This window comes from Equus quagga, chromosome 12 (genome assembly GCF_021613505.1).
Source record: "Equus quagga isolate Etosha38 chromosome 12, UCLA_HA_Equagga_1.0, whole genome shotgun sequence".
NCBI classification, from domain to species: domain Eukaryota; kingdom Metazoa; phylum Chordata; class Mammalia; order Perissodactyla; family Equidae; genus Equus; species Equus quagga.
This window is the reverse complement of record NC_060278.1, coordinates 88,356,062-88,373,606: the sequence shown is the minus strand read 5'-3', so window position 1 is coordinate 88,373,606 and position 17,545 is coordinate 88,356,062. Positions and strand designations below refer to the sequence as shown.

The window sequence follows — 17,545 nt, the reverse complement described above, 5'->3', positions numbered from 1 at the left end:
GCAAGCTTCTTGTTTTAGATCTGAAATATATCAGTGTTGATTTAATGGCAAATCAGGCCCACTTTCTCCTTCTGTACCCTTAGACTCTATGTATAGGTAAAACATGTATTTTAGATGTTTCATTTTATAGAATTGTTTCAGTCTTATCCTTCTAAAATTTACCAAAGCTTAAGATACTTGGCACGGATTTTTCATTTTAGTATCCTACATTCAGTTGTTAGCGACGTGTAGAACCCAGGAGTGAGTAGATTCCTGGAAAACAGTGATGCCTCTGTTAAATTATTACGCTCTTTACAAAGTGAAGTGTTGAAAATAAATAAAAGTACTTCAGTTTTCAGTTTCTATTTACTTTGCCCATTTGAAGGAAGGGGTGTAACACCAAGAGTTGTGAAGTTCTGGCTCTAGCCTGAACTTTCTGCATACTTTTTTTGGAATGGAGTGAGATGGGGCTTCCCCTCTGTTGAAGATTCATAAATTTGTGTATAGATTGAGTTTGTACTTTAAATTTATTACGTAAAACTTGAACTAGGCATTTGCCAAATTCGAGTAGGCCTTTCAACTTTTCCATGTGCAATGAAACGTTTCCTTCTTGTTATAATAATTTCTGGCAACCCTGTAGAAATTTTTGAGAGTAGACCTAGTGTGTTTCCTTTGGGCTTAACTGGCTGACTCTGAACTTGTTCCTTTCCAGATAGACATATGGTGCCTTCTTGGGTCTGAAAGGGAAGCAGCTGAGGAACCTGTTTCCCTTACCTTCAGGGCACGTGTCCTGGCCCCACACCAGACCGTTTAAATTGGAATCTCCAGTAGGAGATTATCTATTTATCACAAGTGCTTAACTAGAAAATTACCCTGGTTCTGTGGCTCCTAGAGTCATATCTGTACATTTAGAAATAAATATTGGAAAAATTTATGCTCTTCCTCATTGAGCCTTTACATAGAAGCAAACTTTTTTCTGTTTCCCCTTGTGATCCGTAAGATAAACTACTAGATGTGGCTTTTAAATGAAGAGTTTTAAAACTCTTTAGACTTAATTAGGATCAATTTGTACAACATGTAAAAGATTAATACAATGTTCTGGGCTTTGGAAAGTGTTGTTTATGACATATTTGCATTGCTTTTTGTGGAAAAACAACTTCACTGTTCTTTAGTAATTTGAGGAGTTGTCTAGAAGATCTTTAGCTTGTCCTTTAGAGAAGTGTGGAGTAACTAAAATTTTTGAGTATGTTTTACTTTTTGGTGATGAATAGTAAGCTCACTGGTGGTACCTTGATTTTGAAAGTAGTAGTTAAAAATGAGCATCATTCTAAGTAGTTGTCTACTTGTAATCTTAATACCTGACAGTGACATTTTTTCTACCGTTTCTCTGAATTAAAAAACGACCTTTTGAATAAAGTTGTCTAATCGTTTGGTCATATATATTGCTTGTGAATTGTTCATAACTTAACCGGTTTGGGAGAAATTCCAGTGAAACATGAGTGACCTGATTTTACTTTGAGAAGTACTCTTAATATGCCAGACATTTTTAGGGATTTTTTTTTTTTTTTACAAGTTTCTTGAAACTGTGTTAGAAGAAGAAGCACTTTTCCTTAATATTTGAATCCCAGTGGTTTTAACTAGGAATTAGTGCTTATGGCCAGAACTTTTGCTTCATTTATGGTTTTTGATGTTTGATGCTATTTTGGTGCAAAGGAATATATATTGAAAGAGTAATTGCAGTAATTTCCATGAATACCCTTGAATTGATGACTTGATTTGTCCAGGAACTGTTATTGTGTGAACTTGTGCTTTTTCATAAAAAATTTGGTGGGAACCAGAAGAAATAGGTTGTAGTTGGACTTGTGGTATGGAATTTTCTGGACTGGTGTAATCATCAAGTGATAAAAGCAGTTACCAACTGCGAAGCTGAGCTTTATGGCTGTTTTAGTTTTCAGTTGATTTGTTCTTGGGCTAATTTATGACACATTTTTGATGTATGTAAATATATAATGTTTTGAGAGAAAAATTTGAAAGCAGTATCTAGTAATAAGCATGTGTGGGATTTTGGTACATGCCCTTTTTTTTTTGATATGCATTCTAATGAAGTATTCTGGTGGTTTCAGACTCGCCTTCGTAATGTACAGTTCAGTGTGGCCTGTGCGTGTTGTTTTGTGTTTCCTGCATTGATTTTTGCCTCCGTTTATTCTCTATTGCAGTCTAAAAGTTGGTTTTAATTGGTTGCCCACAGGATTGACTTGGCCTCTACTTCTTGTTAAGAAAATACATCTCTTGTTTTATCAGGTAAGAGATTTTGAATAGAGGGTTTGTTTTTATACAAAATAAATGAGATAGCTTATTAAGTAACATGAAAATATGTGTAGGAACTAAATTGTGTTGTTGTTGTTTTTTTAAACAAGCTTATCTGAGGGATGGGGGTGGGGTGGACTGGGTACCTTGTACAGTTGTTGCTTCCTTTGGGGGTTAGTTTTATTTTATATGGATGCATTTCTTCTGTTGTTCCTTATTATTAGGCCATAAGTAGCTGTTTTCTTTTCCTCAGTAGCATTCTAGACTAATTGCAAATACAGGTGCTTGTTATTGGTATGGTTTTTTAATATTCCTTAGGGATAATAGTTATAGATAATGGGTCATATGTTTTAGAGTCCAAATTTTGAGTTTAGATGGAACCTTAGTAATTGGAATCTAACTCTTTTGTTAATAGCTAAGGTAGGCTCAAGATAGGTTGAAATTAGTTATCTGTCAAACAGGTACTTAGTAGCAGAGTGGCAGATTGTGTTTCATATTTTTCAGAACCTAAAAACTGTTTTACTCTTTAGATGGCTTTATGAATAAATCTTATGCTCTACTTTGGTTTAATCCTCAGCCTTTGTAGCTGGTAATCTGAGCAGATTTTCAATATTGTGTTTTCATGTGTACCTTGTACAGACTTTCACCAAATCCCTTCTCTTAGCAGCAAATGGTTTGAAGACTTACTGTGTATGTCACTTTAGCCCTGTGTTTAATTTTTGTGTTCTTAGGACCATATCAAGTTCCCGTTTTATTGTCCCAGTGCAAACTAACATCTCTCTCTCTTTCTCTCTTGAGTTGTTGTGGGTACCTAGATTATCCATGATGTGTCCCCTGTATAGTGATCAAGTGATTAAGCATTTTTCGAAGTTGATCAGGAATGCTCTCTCAATTTTGCATATAGCCAATATTCTAGAGTCAGTAAGCAATGAGAATTTGATTTAATGACGTGGAATCTTCTTGATGAACTCCCTCATAGACTGCTAAATAGTAAATAAGGAGAAAAGAGTCTGTTGGTGTGACTTTTTTAGTATTAATTTTTCTTGTTGACTAATAATGACCAATAATGAAAAGCTTCCTCCTTTCCCAAAATTTCTAGTGTTTTATTTTTTCCTTTTTTTTTTTTTGAGGAAAATTAGCCCTGAGCTAACATCTGGTGCTAATCCTCTTCTTTTTGCTGAGGAAGACTGGCCCTGAACCAACATCCGTGCCCATCTTCCTCTACTTTATATGTGGTTGCCTGCCACAGCATGGCTTGACAAGCACTGTGTATTTCCGTACCTGGGATCCAAACCGGCAAACCCTGGGCCGCCAAAGCAGAATGTGTGAACTTAACCCCTGTGCCACTGGGCTGGCCCCCAAATTTCTAGTGTTTTATAATGGTCTCACAAAGAGCATTTTCTGTTTGCCAGTTCATCTTTCAGGATTAAATTTGAAGGTGGCTTTTATTTTGGTGTATGTGTGTGTGAGGAAACTGTCAAAGGCAAACAATATATTTCTGTTTTGTGTACAGCAATCATAATATTGAGATATAACTACAGATTTTGTTGCATCGAATTAGTATTCGTTTAATATTTGACTTCGAAAAACTGCTTTCATGGAATTACAGAATTCTTAGAGCTTGCAGCAGGAAACTTTGTTTTTCTAATGTTCTCGTTTGAGAAGTGATAAAACCAAAGTTCAAATAATTTATAATTTTCCTGAAGTCACAGAGCCAGTTTAATAGGTTTATATTCAAAAGTTGATTTTTAAGATGGCTTGGGAAACACCCCAATTAAATTATGTTGACCACATAAATTTCAAATTAATATGTTTCCTGTCCCAAGAATTTGTTTTGTATCACTTTACAGAGAGCTGCCCTTTCATTTATTCTTAGAAGCCATAAGAACTAAAATACTGAAATTTTACTTAAATATGGGAGAAACTTTTCTTTTTTGATTAGATCAAAGTGGATCTTATCTAAGGAGGTCAGTGAGCACCCAGCAGTTTCACAGAAATTACGTTGGGTCAGAGACTATAAAAATTACTTTTGAATAAAGTTTATACCCTACTTCCTTTAAAACAAAAACTACCTCTTTTTCATTATCAGCCTTCCCCTATGGAACAAGTCTCTTTTTTTTAATAGAGGGCTTGGGAATGAGTCATTGAACCTGAGTTTTAATTAAAACAGCCATGGTGAATGGCATTGTAAGCAGGTTCTACTTTTCGGAGTGATGGATATAGGTTAAGATTTTGGCTGTTTTACTAAGTATTTCTTTTGGATTCTTAGGATGTATTAACCTTGTTTGTAATAAATAATTCCGTATGTAGTTTTGTTTAATAGATAAAGCTATAAGGCAGATTGAAGAGATTTGGGGTGAAATATGCAATCAATTCTCATTTGAGACTTGAATCTACTTTAGTGTTAAGTATTATTTGTAATATTAGTATTCCAGTTTTCTATTTCGGTTGAATTTTGAGATTGAGCCATATAAAATGACATTGATAATTCTACAAAGTTGTGAAGTTTATAAGGAAGATGCTAAGCCAGTTTTAAATATTAACAGTAATGCATCCTTTGCATGTTTTTTCCCTATAGATTGTTAAAGTTTGTTTCCTGATTTGACTTAGGCATTTCTTTTAAATCTTAGTGAATAATTAGTGGTCTGAATGATGTAATTGGTGATTTTACTTTCCTATGGTTGTTTTTTTCCTGAAACTTTTGAGTCTTGGGACTGAACTTCTAATTGTTTCCAGGATTAATGCCTTTTGGAACTTGAAATTGTCTAGGTTTTACATTGTAAATGGCACAAAATGTTCAGGTTTTAGAATATCCAAAATTGAAAAAACAACATTTCTTGTGATAGTTTGAGGGCCTAATATGGTAGCTGGTCATTCTTGTAGCTAAAAACTTGGTGTGATAAAAAGGAGTCTGACCTGGCCGTTGCCTTTTCTCATCTGCAGGTGTGTGTGGTTTCAGCGCAGCATGGCTGTGGTCATCCGTTTGCAAGGTCTCCCAATTGTGGCGGGGACCATGGACATTCGCCACTTCTTCTCTGGATTGACCATCCCTGATGGGGGCGTGCATATTGTAGGGGGTGAACTGGGTGAGGCTTTCATCGTTTTTGCCACTGATGAAGATGCAAGGCTTGGTATGATGCGCACAGGTGGTACAATTAAAGGGTCAAAAGTAACACTGTTGTTGAGTAGTAAAACAGAAATGCAGAATATGATTGAACTGAGTCGTAGGCGTTTTGAAACTGCCAACTTAGATATACCACCAGCAAATGCTAGTAGATCAGGACCACCACCTAGCTCAGGAATGAGTGGCAGGGTAAATTTGCCTACAACAGTACCCAACTTTAATAATCCTTCACCTAGTGTAGTTACTGCTGCCACTTCTGTTCATGAAAGCAACAAAAATATACAGACATTTTCCACAGCCAGCATAGGAACGGCTCCTCCAAATATGGGGGCTTCCTTTGGGAGCCCAACGTTTAGCTCAACCATTCCGAGCACAGCCTCTCCAATGAACACAGTCCCACCACCACCAATTCCTCCAATCCCAGCGATGCCATCTTTGCCACCAATGCCATCCATTCCCCCAATACCAGTTCCTCCTCCAGTACCTACATTGCCTCCTGTGCCTCCTGTGCCCCCAATCCCCCCAGTCCCTTCTGTGCCACCTATGACCCCACTGCCACCCATGTCGGGCATGCCACCCTTGAACCCACCACCTGTGGCTCCTCTACCTGCTGGAATGAATGGCTCTGGAGCACCTGTGAATCTGAACAATAACCTGAACCCTGTGTTTCTGGGTCCATTGAATCCTGTTAACCCTATCCAGATGAACTCTCAAAGCAGTGTGAAACCACTTCCTATCAACCCTGATGACCTGTATGTCAGTGTGCATGGAATGCCCTTTTCTGCAATGGAAAATGATGTCAGAGATTTTTTCCATGGGCTCCGTGTTGATGCAGTGCATTTGTTGAAAGATCACGTAGGTCGAAATAATGGGAATGGATTGGTTAAGTTTCTCTCTCCTCAAGATACATTTGAAGCTTTGAAACGAAACAGAATGCTGATGATTCAACGCTATGTGGAAGTGAGTCCTGCCACAGAGAGACAGTGGGTAGCTGCTGGAGGCCATATCACTTTTAAGCAAAGTATAGGACCTTCTGGACAAACCCATCCCCCTCCTCAGACACTTCCCAGGTCAAAATCGCCCAATGGGCAGAAAAGGTCAAGGTCAAGATCACCACATGAGGCTGGTTTTTGTGTTTACTTGAAAGGGTTACCATTCGAAGCGGAAAACAAGCATGTCATTGATTTTTTTAAGAAGTTGGATATTGTGGAAGATAGTATTTATATCGCTTATGGACCCAATGGGAAAGCAACTGGTGAAGGCTTCGTAGAGTTCAGGAATGAGGCTGACTATAAGGCTGCTCTGTGTCGTCATAAACAATACATGGGCAATCGCTTTATTCAAGTTCATCCAATTACTAAGAAAGGTATGCTAGAAAAGATAGATATGATTCGAAAGAGACTGCAGAACTTCAGCTATGACCAGAGAGAAATGATGTTAAATCCGGAGGGGGATGTCAGCTCAGCCAAAGTCTGTGCCCACATAACAAATATTCCATTCAGCATTACCAAGATGGATGTTCTTCAGTTCCTGGAAGGAATCCCAGTGGATGAGAATGCTGTACATGTTCTTGTTGATAGCAATGGGCAAGGTCTAGGACAGGCATTGGTTCAGTTTAAAAGTGAAGATGATGCACGTAAGTCTGAACGCTTACACCGTAAAAAACTTAATGGGAGAGAAGCTTTTGTTCATGTAGTCACTGTAGAAGATATGAGAGAGATTGAGAAAAATCCCCCTGCCCAAGGAAAAAAGGGGTTAAAGATGCCTGTGCCAGGTAATCCTGCAGTTCCAGGAATGCCCAGTGTGGGAATGCCCAGTGCCGGAATGCCCAGTGCCGGAATGCCCAGTGCAGGAATGCCCAATGCTGGAATGCCCAGTGCGGGAATGCCCAGTGCGGGAATGCCCAGTGCTGGAATGCCCAGTGCGGGAATGCCCAGTGCTGGAATGCCCAGTGCAGGAATGCCTAGTGCAGGAGGTGAAGAGCATGCCTTCCTGACTGTAGGATCTAAGGAGGCCAACAATGGGCCTCCATTTAACTTTCCTGGTAATTTTGGTGGGTCAAATGCCTTTGGGCCACCACTCCCTCCTCCAGGATTAGGAGGAGCCTTTGGTGATACTAGGCCTGGTATGCCTTCAGTTGGAAATAGTGGTTTGCCTGGTCTAGGACTGGATGTTCCAGGTTTTGGAGGTGGACCAAATAATTTAAGTGGACCAGGATTTGGAGGGGGCCCTCAGAATTTTGGAAATGGCCCTGCTGGCTTAGGGGGCCCCCCTGGCTTTGGAAGTGGCCCTCCTGGTCTTGGAAGTGCCCCTGGGCATTTGGGTGGGCCGCCAGCCTTTGGGCCTGGGCCTGGGCCTGGGCCTGGCCCAATCCACATTGGTGGTCCCCCTGGCTTTGGATCTAGTTCTGGAAAACCAGGGCCAACAGTAATTAAAGTGCAGAATATGCCCTTCACTGTGTCTATTGATGAGATTTTAGATTTCTTTTATGGCTATCAAGTGATCCCAGGCTCAGTGTGTTTAAAATACAATGAAAAAGGTATGCCCACAGGAGAAGCCATGGTGGCCTTTGAATCTCGGGATGAAGCCACAGCTGCTGTCATTGATTTAAATGACAGACCTATAGGCTCAAGGAAAGTAAAACTTGTATTAGGGTAGCTGTTCACATAAATCCTTTATAGGGTAGATCTTCATAGTGCTGTGATTAATGCATCCAGATTGTTTTCCTAGTATTTCCAGGTTAGAACCTGTGGATTGTTTCAATTGCATATAGATTGGTTTTCATAACATAGAGCATTGGTTGACTGTTTACAGAAGACTCACTACCGGGATAAACATTGCTGTATGTTACAGTAAAGCTGTCTGGAGAGAACACAAAAATGATTTTGGCATACCGTTAGAGAAACCATTTGTAAAACTCAAATGACCACGTAAAGCTTATCAAGGAGTCTAGATTGGTTTTGTTTTATACCATATGGGATGAAGAAAATAGAAATGTTAATAGAGCTCATTCAGGGTGCTCTTGCCAGCTGCTGAAAAATGAAAGTTGGCTACTCTTGGAATTTGGTTTAAAGCTGGACGGATTTGCTTTGTTATAGGGTCAAAGCTTTGTCTAAAGTCCTTATTTTCTTTTAAAATTGAATAAAATCTCTGTATACAGATTCACTGTATGTACCTTTATTGCTTCTTGAGGGTTCTTGCTGTACAGACAGTCCTGCTTCTGAAGTTGCTGCTTTGTTTGCGTAATTGACTCATTTGTAAATGAGCAAAACTGTTGTTGTTTTTTTAATATAAAACTCCACTCTTGGTTTGTGCTAAACCTGAAACTTTGATTTCTAATGTCACGGTTAAAACTGTGTGCAATAAGACTTTTGCCACAAAAATAAAATATGGAGTACTCTACCTACCAGAGCCTTTTTGGTTTGACCGCCAAGTTTTAGTTGTCAGTTTTAAAATTGTTCATATTGTTTGGATGGCATCAAAAACCAGAAATCACTTTTAATAATCATTGTTTAAGATGCTTGATTTGAAGTCCTGTCTATGATGGACTAATGTTCTGGCAATTTCCTTCTGTCCCAATTTATGTGAAATTTTGGCCTGTAACTAAACCAAGAGGGCCCATTCATAAGAAAGCATTATTTTATCTAGGTTTTTAAAACTGAGGTTGAAATTGTTAGCTTTGTTAGCAATAGTGTTATAGAATAAAAGATCCATAAACTGGTCCGTAGATTGATATGCATTTAATCCTGTTACTTGGAGGCTTTTTGGTCTAGTTGTTTGATCAGGACCCTGTTTACAAAAATTCTTCATACAGAGTGTAAATGCAGCTGCCAGAGGGGAGAGAAATTGAGACTCCTTGCCCTTTCGTACTCTCTTCTTTGGCATTCAGGACACTAAGGCAGGAGGACCACATGGGTTCTGGTTGGTAAGTGTCCTTGTTATGAAAACATTTGCCTTAAAATGTCCTGCTCACTGCCACAGAAGGCTCTACTTACTTTCCTTCTTAGTTGAAATGCTCTAAAGATGTGTCACATTATATTACAAACATATGGAATGGGAGATTAGTGAGATATCATGAAAAACAAATTTTGTCTTTTACATTGGCCTCTGTCTTGGTTTGAAACATCCCCAACATTTCCTACCAATCAATGTACTTACAAAGCGGTCAGCCTTTTAAAAGAAGTATTTCCTATTAAAAAAAAATAGTGCCTTTTTGGTGTTGTAAGTCAGTGGAACACTGAAATATAGCAGTTGTGTAATTTAGAGTTAAGAGTGGCAACAGTTTCATTTGTGTGATAAGATTTGGAAAGCCTTTTCATCACTACAATCTTAGAGGATTGACAGTACAGGATTTTTTGTTTAGGGAAAGGATTGTTTAGACTTTCAAAGAAGACGTGGCTGTGTTGTGGGTCTTTTGATAATTCACGAATACAAATTTGCTTTGACAGATCACTAGATATTGCCTCCTCAACTAAAAAAGCAATATGATGTTTGTAAATGCTGTTCAATTTAAGTTTTCTGTTAAGTAATCTCTTCTCATTCCAAAGACAGAGTGCAAAAAACTTCAGCGCTGCTTGGGAGTCTTATTTCAACTGCAGATTATTTTCCCCATTGGAAAGCTGACTATTTTCATTTTAGAAAAATGAGTTTGAAGATGAAAGTCTTTGATCTTTTTTCACAATTTATTTTGGTTATATGTTCGTACATTCTTATTAAATATTTCATATACTTTATTGCAACTACTTTGTTATTTCTACATCTTAGATGCTGAAAAGGAAAACTTGATTTCATTGTTCATTAAATTAAATAAAATAAGAATATAGTAGTTTGTGTAGAAATTGGAGATAACTGTTTTATATTTGGTTGAATCACAACAGTTCTTCTCTTGTTGTGAAATGTAATTAAATGCTTTGCCCTCTGGAACTTGATTTTTGTGTACCTGAGACTTATTAACATAGTGCTAACTGCTAAGCATACTGTTCATAAGCATACTGTTCTGGGCATTGGAGTTTGAGTTTTAAAAAATTCTCAAAAATATGTTCTGTGAAACTATTCATCTCTCTCTTCCTGCAGGTTTTCTCTTAAGAACTAGGTTTGGGGTGAAAATGAATTAACATTATTTTCTCATTTGCTTTGTATGGTCTGAAGGATCTGTAAAGCTTTGCTCCAAGTTGTGTGCATTTGTAAACACTATCGTGATATTTTCAATTTTATGTGTAAATTTTATTGTCTGTTTTTAGTGACTGACATTAATCGAAGAGAATCTTTTGCTTTAGGTTTAATTTTTTTCTCCCCTTCGATGAGTTGTGTTGTTGTTTATTTTTTTAGTTTAAAGGATTAGAGAAATCTATAAAATGTGTTTTATAAATAAGCAAATTTGTAAACTTTAGTGAAACATTTAGTTAACAAGCAAAATTTGGAGGTGTGTTCTTTGTTTACACTGTAGTTTGGATGTACAATTATTAGTGGCTTTTTTTTTTTAATGCAACACTGTTAAGTGAAATGTAGTTCCTAGCTTTGTGCTCCAAGTTGTCAAAGCTTCAACAGTGAAAATTCCATTAGGAAGCTTTATTAAAAATTTCAGAGTAATATTAAGTGTAATTAGGTCAGTCTTAACCCACTGAATGAAAATCTAGGGCTGTGTATGGAAGTAAGCAAACATACATTTTGGGGGGAAATACCTTGGATAAAAATAAGGATGCATGAAAGCCTTAATCAAACTTAAAGTCCCTTTTATTGGATTCTGTCATTGTGTACAGTTGTGGATCAAGTGTTTAAAAATAAATCCACTCATCAGTTTCATGAACACTTAAAAAAATGAGTAAAGAAAATGTAAAATTGCTTCTAGTCAAATCTTCTGGAAAGAATTCCTGCCAGTGATCACTTTTAAAAATTATTTCCCACTCTTGGAAAAATTACCACATTTAAATAGTTGTACTGGCAGTTCTGTAGTAGTCCAAACTTTAGAAACCAAACACAATAAAATGACTGGTTGCCGGTATGGCCACAACATTGCCAGCAAATACTGCTTTGGCATCATTCAGCAGAGGTTTTTGTTTATGAAGATGAAGTCTTGAATACTGTTCAATAAACTTGTCACAAAATAAAACAGGCTGATGCTTTTAATGCTTTAACTGCACAAGAGTATTCTATGGAGCTATACCATCAGGTTATTTTTGTGTTTTTTCTTAACTACTGAAAATATTTTGTGCCTTTGGAGAGGTGGATTTGGTGATCTTGGAGGTCACAATTGTTGCTTATCCTTCTGCTAATGCTGAAGTGTGGAAAGAAGAGGATACCTGGAACGGCAGGGAGGAAACTTGATTCTAGGTCAAATCTATGGTATCTACCTTTTCAGACTTGTATTATGTGTGTGTTGCTAGCAAGGCACATCCTTATGTGGCCTCAGAAAGAACCGGAAACTAGATGCTCCTTTTCATAGAAGGAGTCTTAAAGGGGGCTGTGAATTGTCTTTTTAAAAAATTGATTAGGAAATGGGAAAAGAAATCTTCAGAATACATTTGCAATTGCATATATCTCTGAAGCTTTGTTTTTCTTTTTTGTTTACTTATTTGTTTTTGCATTAGTATGTGAGGTGTTTGAGATGGGGAAAAGGCGAGAGGAATCAAAAATATTGCTGCTTTCTGACATTGGTGCTCTGGTTTTGTCCCTACCACATTTGTTCAGCTTATACTGAAAAAATTAGCAAATGAAAAGTTTCCAAAAACTCAGAGTGTTTAAAAAAAACAAAAAAAAAGTCTGGAGTTGCAGAGAAATTAGTGGGCTGTTCCTTTTAACCAAAGTTCTTGAAAAATGTTTATAATTTTTATCTTTATCATGAAAGCATTTTAGCCTGTATTTGAGTTTGAATACCCAGCTTGTTTTAGAGAGATTTAGACTAGACTGACTTAGTTCCAGGTGATTGCTGAGCTTTTCTAAAATTAGGAAGGTTTGACTAAGTGTTTGAAAAATCGGAGTGAAATCAGCTGCCTACAGATACTCAGAGTGGCCTTTACCATCTTAAAGGAGTGGACTGTGTGTTAATATGTCTCCCTTTCTTGCTCAGGAGAGATCATTCACTTCTATAATTCATTGTTGTCTGCTTTCCAATGTTTTACAGCAAGAAATAGTTTATCAATTATGTGCATCGCCACCCTTCTCCTTACCCGCTCAAAAGTAGAGCTTTTATGGGATAATGGGATATGATAGAATCCAAGCTTACTGCTATCCTTTTTCATTAAAAAATTACTTGACTTCAGTTTCATCTTTTTGGCATAAAATCTGATATATCACGTTGACTTATTGTAAAATGTTCTGGAAAAAGTATACTCTAGTGGTGGCACAGTTCTCTGATGCTGTGGTGACTTTACTGGAAACCCCTTCTGTTCAACAACATAAGCAAGTTCATCTCTTATTGGTGCCTGTTCATGTAAATGTTAATTCTTTACTGTGCTGTGTCTGGATTTATTCTTGGTGCCTTGAGTTACTTTGTGCCAGAGGATCTCACAAGCATCCTAAAATATGGCTTCTTTTCTGTACCAACATAACTAGCAACGAGCAAACAAAGTGGCACTGCTTTTCTACGTATTGCTCTTTTACTGAAGAGTCCAGGAGGGGCAAAAAGCCACCTGGTGCAAGCATTCCAGCCCCAGGGACAGAAGGGCAACACTCTAAAAATCTGGGGGCAGAAAATAGTGCTGGGGAAAATCTCATTACCTGTATTCGTTGAGTTCTGTCAAGAGGCCCAGGGACCTCCCGCCAGTGAAAATACTGACAGGTCATAGAGACTAAGCAAACACCAGTTGTAGAGAAGTGGTAAAATGGTACAGCAGAGCATTGGAGTTGGCACCCCAGCTGTTCTGAACATCTGGACTCTGACTTTAGTAACCTAATAATTTCAAGTCATTTTTCCTAATCAGCCGATGGCTTGGCATTTCATGTTGAGAGGAGGAGGAGGTGACTGTTGAAAATAGAGCCGTGACTAGCAAGAGAACATAATTCAGTATAGGCGGAGTGAAAGATGTTGAACAAGCATAACATATCCCAGGATTGAGCTGTGCTATATTCAAATAGGTTGCCCCTTGGTGTTTCATTCCATCACCATTCTTATGTCTGTTTTCCACTTTGACCTGCTTATATAGTAAGTCAGCTGGTAACCAGGACTATGAGTTTTACTTAGACTGAAGCTCCCTCACTGCTCTCTCTGTAGCCCTAGCCTCCTAATGGGGGAGGGGACTTGTGAGTTCACGCACAGCTGTTGGTTAGTGAATATGATTTTTCTCTTACGCATTTGTGTTAAATATACAAATGAAACCTTATTGTGCTACCACATGTCACCTGTTAGTCCTCACAGAGTCAGAGTGGGAAAGGCTTAAGTGTAAAGAAATTCAGCTACTTAAGGGGTCTTAAGTCATACCTACTGCTGCTGTTGCTGATTTCCTCATTTTTTCTTTTGTTCCTCTTGGAAGTGAGTTAATGCCACCCTCCACTTCACTCCCTCACACATTTGGTTGCAATACAGAGAGGGTCATATCCTTAATACATAACTTCCTTCTGTGGTATGGGCCTATGTGACCAGCAGTATCCCTCCGTTATAATCTGGCTAAAGTGGTGGAAAGACTAATGCAACTCTTAATTACTGAGGTAGACACTGCCAATTACCTTTGCTTCTATGTCCATTGAATTGACAGGTTGGAATTGAAAATATCTGTTGCCTTCAAGCTTTTTAAGACAATTTCACATGGATATACAGCTTAGCCATAGCCATAACCCATGCTAACTACATTTTTTGAGCGATGTTGTGCACCCAGCTCTTTCATGCTGTGGTGGAAAAGGAAGTAAAATAAGTTGCTTCTTCCTCAAGACTTTAAAGTCTTAAATTACACAAGTAAGTGCTTGGTTGTACTTGTACATGTACAAGGTACACTCATGTCTCACAGGAGCTGGATGAAGGCTTTCCTGGCAAGTTGCTAAATGGTCAGACAGAAACAAGTGTAATGGAAGCCTTGTGTGTAAGCTGAGGAAAGGCGTGATCTCTAACCAAGGTTCTTGGGTACACAATGTCTGAATTTAATAAGACTAAATGATTAAGAATGTGAGGGAGCACAGTGACACTATCTAAAATAGTGCTTGTCCTGGAAGCTCTTAAAGTTGTCCCATAACAGCAAAGCCTGAGGTTCCCACAACCTGAGTGGCATGACTGAGCTGAACGATCAGGAGGGCAGGCTGGTTCTGGGGGCGTCCTGGCCTAGCAGAAGGATAGAACCTTTCATCTTTTTAGTTACCTTTTGACTAGCTGCCAAATACCACTTATAAACCAATGCTCTGATAAGACATAAACACTCCAGAATTAAGTGAATTTCCCTATCAGTTTTACCACTTACATGCGTAATTGGCTACCTGAAATTCATTACTTTCTAGTTTGGGATCAATTTGCTAGAGTTTTAGCTTTTCTGTGTAAAATGTCCACCTCTTGGTCCTTGTTCTAGATCAGCAGTGTGTGATAGAATTTTCTCCAATGGAGATGTTCTTATCTGCACTAAAACGATAATTGGTAGCCACTGTTACATTTAAATAGCCACATGTGGCTAGTGGGTACTGGATTGAACAGCACAACTCTGAATTCACACAGCAACAGAAATTTTCCTCTTCCATGTCTGATCTTTGGAGATCTCCATGTTAGGCAGCACTGTCCAATAGAAATGAGTCACATGATGTCATTTAGATTTTTCTAGTAGCCATGTTAAAAAGGTAAACAAGTGAAGTTAACTTTAATAGATTTTATTTAGCCCTACAGATCTGAAATGTTACTGTTTCAACATATACTCAATATAACATTGAGATATATTATTTTTTTGTACTAAATTTTCAAAATCCAATACATATTTTACAGCACATTGAGATTTGGAATAAGCATATTTCAAGTACTTAATAGCTACATGTGACTAGGAGCTATGCTTTTGGACACCACAGATTTGGAATATAAAGAAAGTTATTCCCTGTCATTTCTCTTTTAGCTCTGCTGCCTCTTTTGGCTATTTCTTTCCTTTTGAGTATTTGAATTTTTTTGCATTCCTCCTAACCTTTTTCTTCCTCCTGTTGTGTTTGCAGTTTTTTGTTTTGTTTTTGCTGAGGAAGATTTGCCCAGAGCTAACATCTGTTGCCAGTCTTTCACTTTTTCTTTTTGGTTGAGGAAGATTTGCCCTGAGTTAATGTCTGTGCCAGTCTTTCTCTGTTTTCTGTGTGGGTCACCTTTATAGCACAGCTGATGAGTGATGTAGGTCCACACCTGGGATCCAAACCCATGAACCTGGGTCACCAAAGCAGAGCACGCCAACTTAACCACTACACCACAGGGTCGGCCCGTACACTTTTTCTTTTTGGAGAGCTTGCCTCTGTTCCCTTTTCATGGGCCACACTGGAGGTTAACTAGGGGACAGTTTGATATTGTAAACTTACTAATCCTGCACCAGAAGCAGCAGCAGAACTCGAGTCCTCCCCCACCCACCCTGCACCCCATCCACAGTGGCAAGTAGTGAAATCTGTCTGTAATGTAGTTTCCTTGTTGTTGAAATGCTCCTGTTTAAAATTTCTCAACTTCCCTAGCATACAAATTCTGAAGAGCAATCCATCTTACAATCTCCCATGTATCCCAAGTGAATTTATTCCATTGAGGGGGGCTCTCATTGTGAACAGTAGGTAAGTTTCTTTTCCAGAGGCTCTGGTCTGTTGCTTTTGTTCACTCAGCTCCTTTTGTGTGATCGGTCACATTGCGCACTGGAAATGCACAAGTTCTTGTTGATGCCCTTGCCCTGGAGATGCTCAGGAAGGTGATCCAGTACTGTTGTCTTAGATACTCTCCAGGCACTAGAGAGGCAGGGGTCTCATTAAAAGCAGGTAGATTAAAAGAATGTAGATTCCAGCAGGGCAAGATGGGGGGGGCAGAATTGGCTGCCCATAAGATGTTTGAAAATTTTGGTATAAATCATTTTCCTGAGGTGAATTATACTTTATTTGCAGAATTTTACAGTATTTGCAGTATTTGCAGTATTGCAGTGATTGTTACTTAAAGTTTTTCCTTTGATAAAGTCGTATAAATGTGGAGTCCAGCAATTCCTCCATTCCTGCCCTGGCTGTCAGACAATTAGGGAGAACGTGTGGTGGATGCAGAATTATTTTCCCTCTGTGTTTAAGGCCAATTAGTATGGATCATGGGAAGAGGCCACATGAGCCTCACTGCTCTTTTAATGTTCAGGTGGACTTCAGATTGGACTGGATTACAAGGGTGGATATAAAAATGACCTATAGGGAATCAGGTTGTGACTCATCAGTTACTGTGTGTCCCAGGACTACTTATTTTCTTCCTCTGGCCTCAGTGTTCTACAAAGTGGGATTTAACTAGATAATCTCATTATATCCAGCTTTAAATGTCTGTAATTATATGAACCCAGCCATTCTGTTTCTTTCTGGAAATCTAGTGAATTTGAACCTTAAAAAGAGGCCAGTGGAACTGAAAATTTTGGTTTGGCTACTAGTTCTACTGGTTTTTCTGAGAGTGATATAGCAGTCCCACACTACAGTTTGAGAACTTAATTAGGGGAGAAAGGGGGAGGGTCTTCATTTTCTCTTTTGAGAGCTGTCCTTTTCCTGCCAGTTAGGTCCTCTGGAGCAGGTAGACCAGAGGCATTCCTCCTGAGTGTCCCGTGAACCATCAAGTAGATAATGATATCACAAAAGGGTCCATTTATGAGCCACAAAAAGAGGAGCAGTTGACACACATTGGACACTTACTCTGTGTCAGGCAGGGGGCACTCTCCATGGTTGGCCTTAATCCTCCCAATAACCCTGTAAAGTTGGCACAATTATTATTCCCATTTGACTGGTGCAAAAATCCAGGCAAAGAGAAGCGAAGTAACTTGCCCAAGGTCTCACTGATAGTAAGAAGTGAATTGAGATTATTCAATCATAGGCTGTCTGGATGTCTCCAGAGTCAGAGCCCTTCCCTCCACCAACTGTTCCCTGCCTCTTCCTGATTTTGGGGGAGGGCCACTAGCAGCACTCTTCTATCATGGATCCTGAGCCTACTGGGGAAGTGGCTTCAGCCTTGCTCCAATGTTTATGTTGAAGCAGGCAGGT

General features: G+C 38.7%; 1 protein-coding gene across 6 annotated transcripts in view; it reads left to right on the top strand.

Annotated features, from left to right (window-relative positions):
- Positions 1-17,545, top strand: part of CPNE1 (copine 1) — a 37,622-nt gene that overhangs the window by 3,406 nt on the left and 16,671 nt on the right. The window contains exons 2-3 of one of the 6 annotated variants that reach the window (XM_046680076.1): positions 2,196-2,280; positions 5,230-8,056. The exons of 2 other annotated variants lie outside the window; for them this stretch is intronic. In XM_046680076.1, the coding sequence (XP_046536032.1) occupies positions 5,252-8,056 (2,805 nt within the window). In that variant the 5' untranslated portion in view covers positions 2,196-2,280; positions 5,230-5,251. Of the gene's footprint in view, positions 1-2,195; positions 2,281-5,229; positions 8,057-17,545 lie in introns of those variants that run through there. 3 more of the 6 variants (XM_046680075.1, XM_046680072.1, XM_046680073.1) reach the window with 3 other exon arrangements.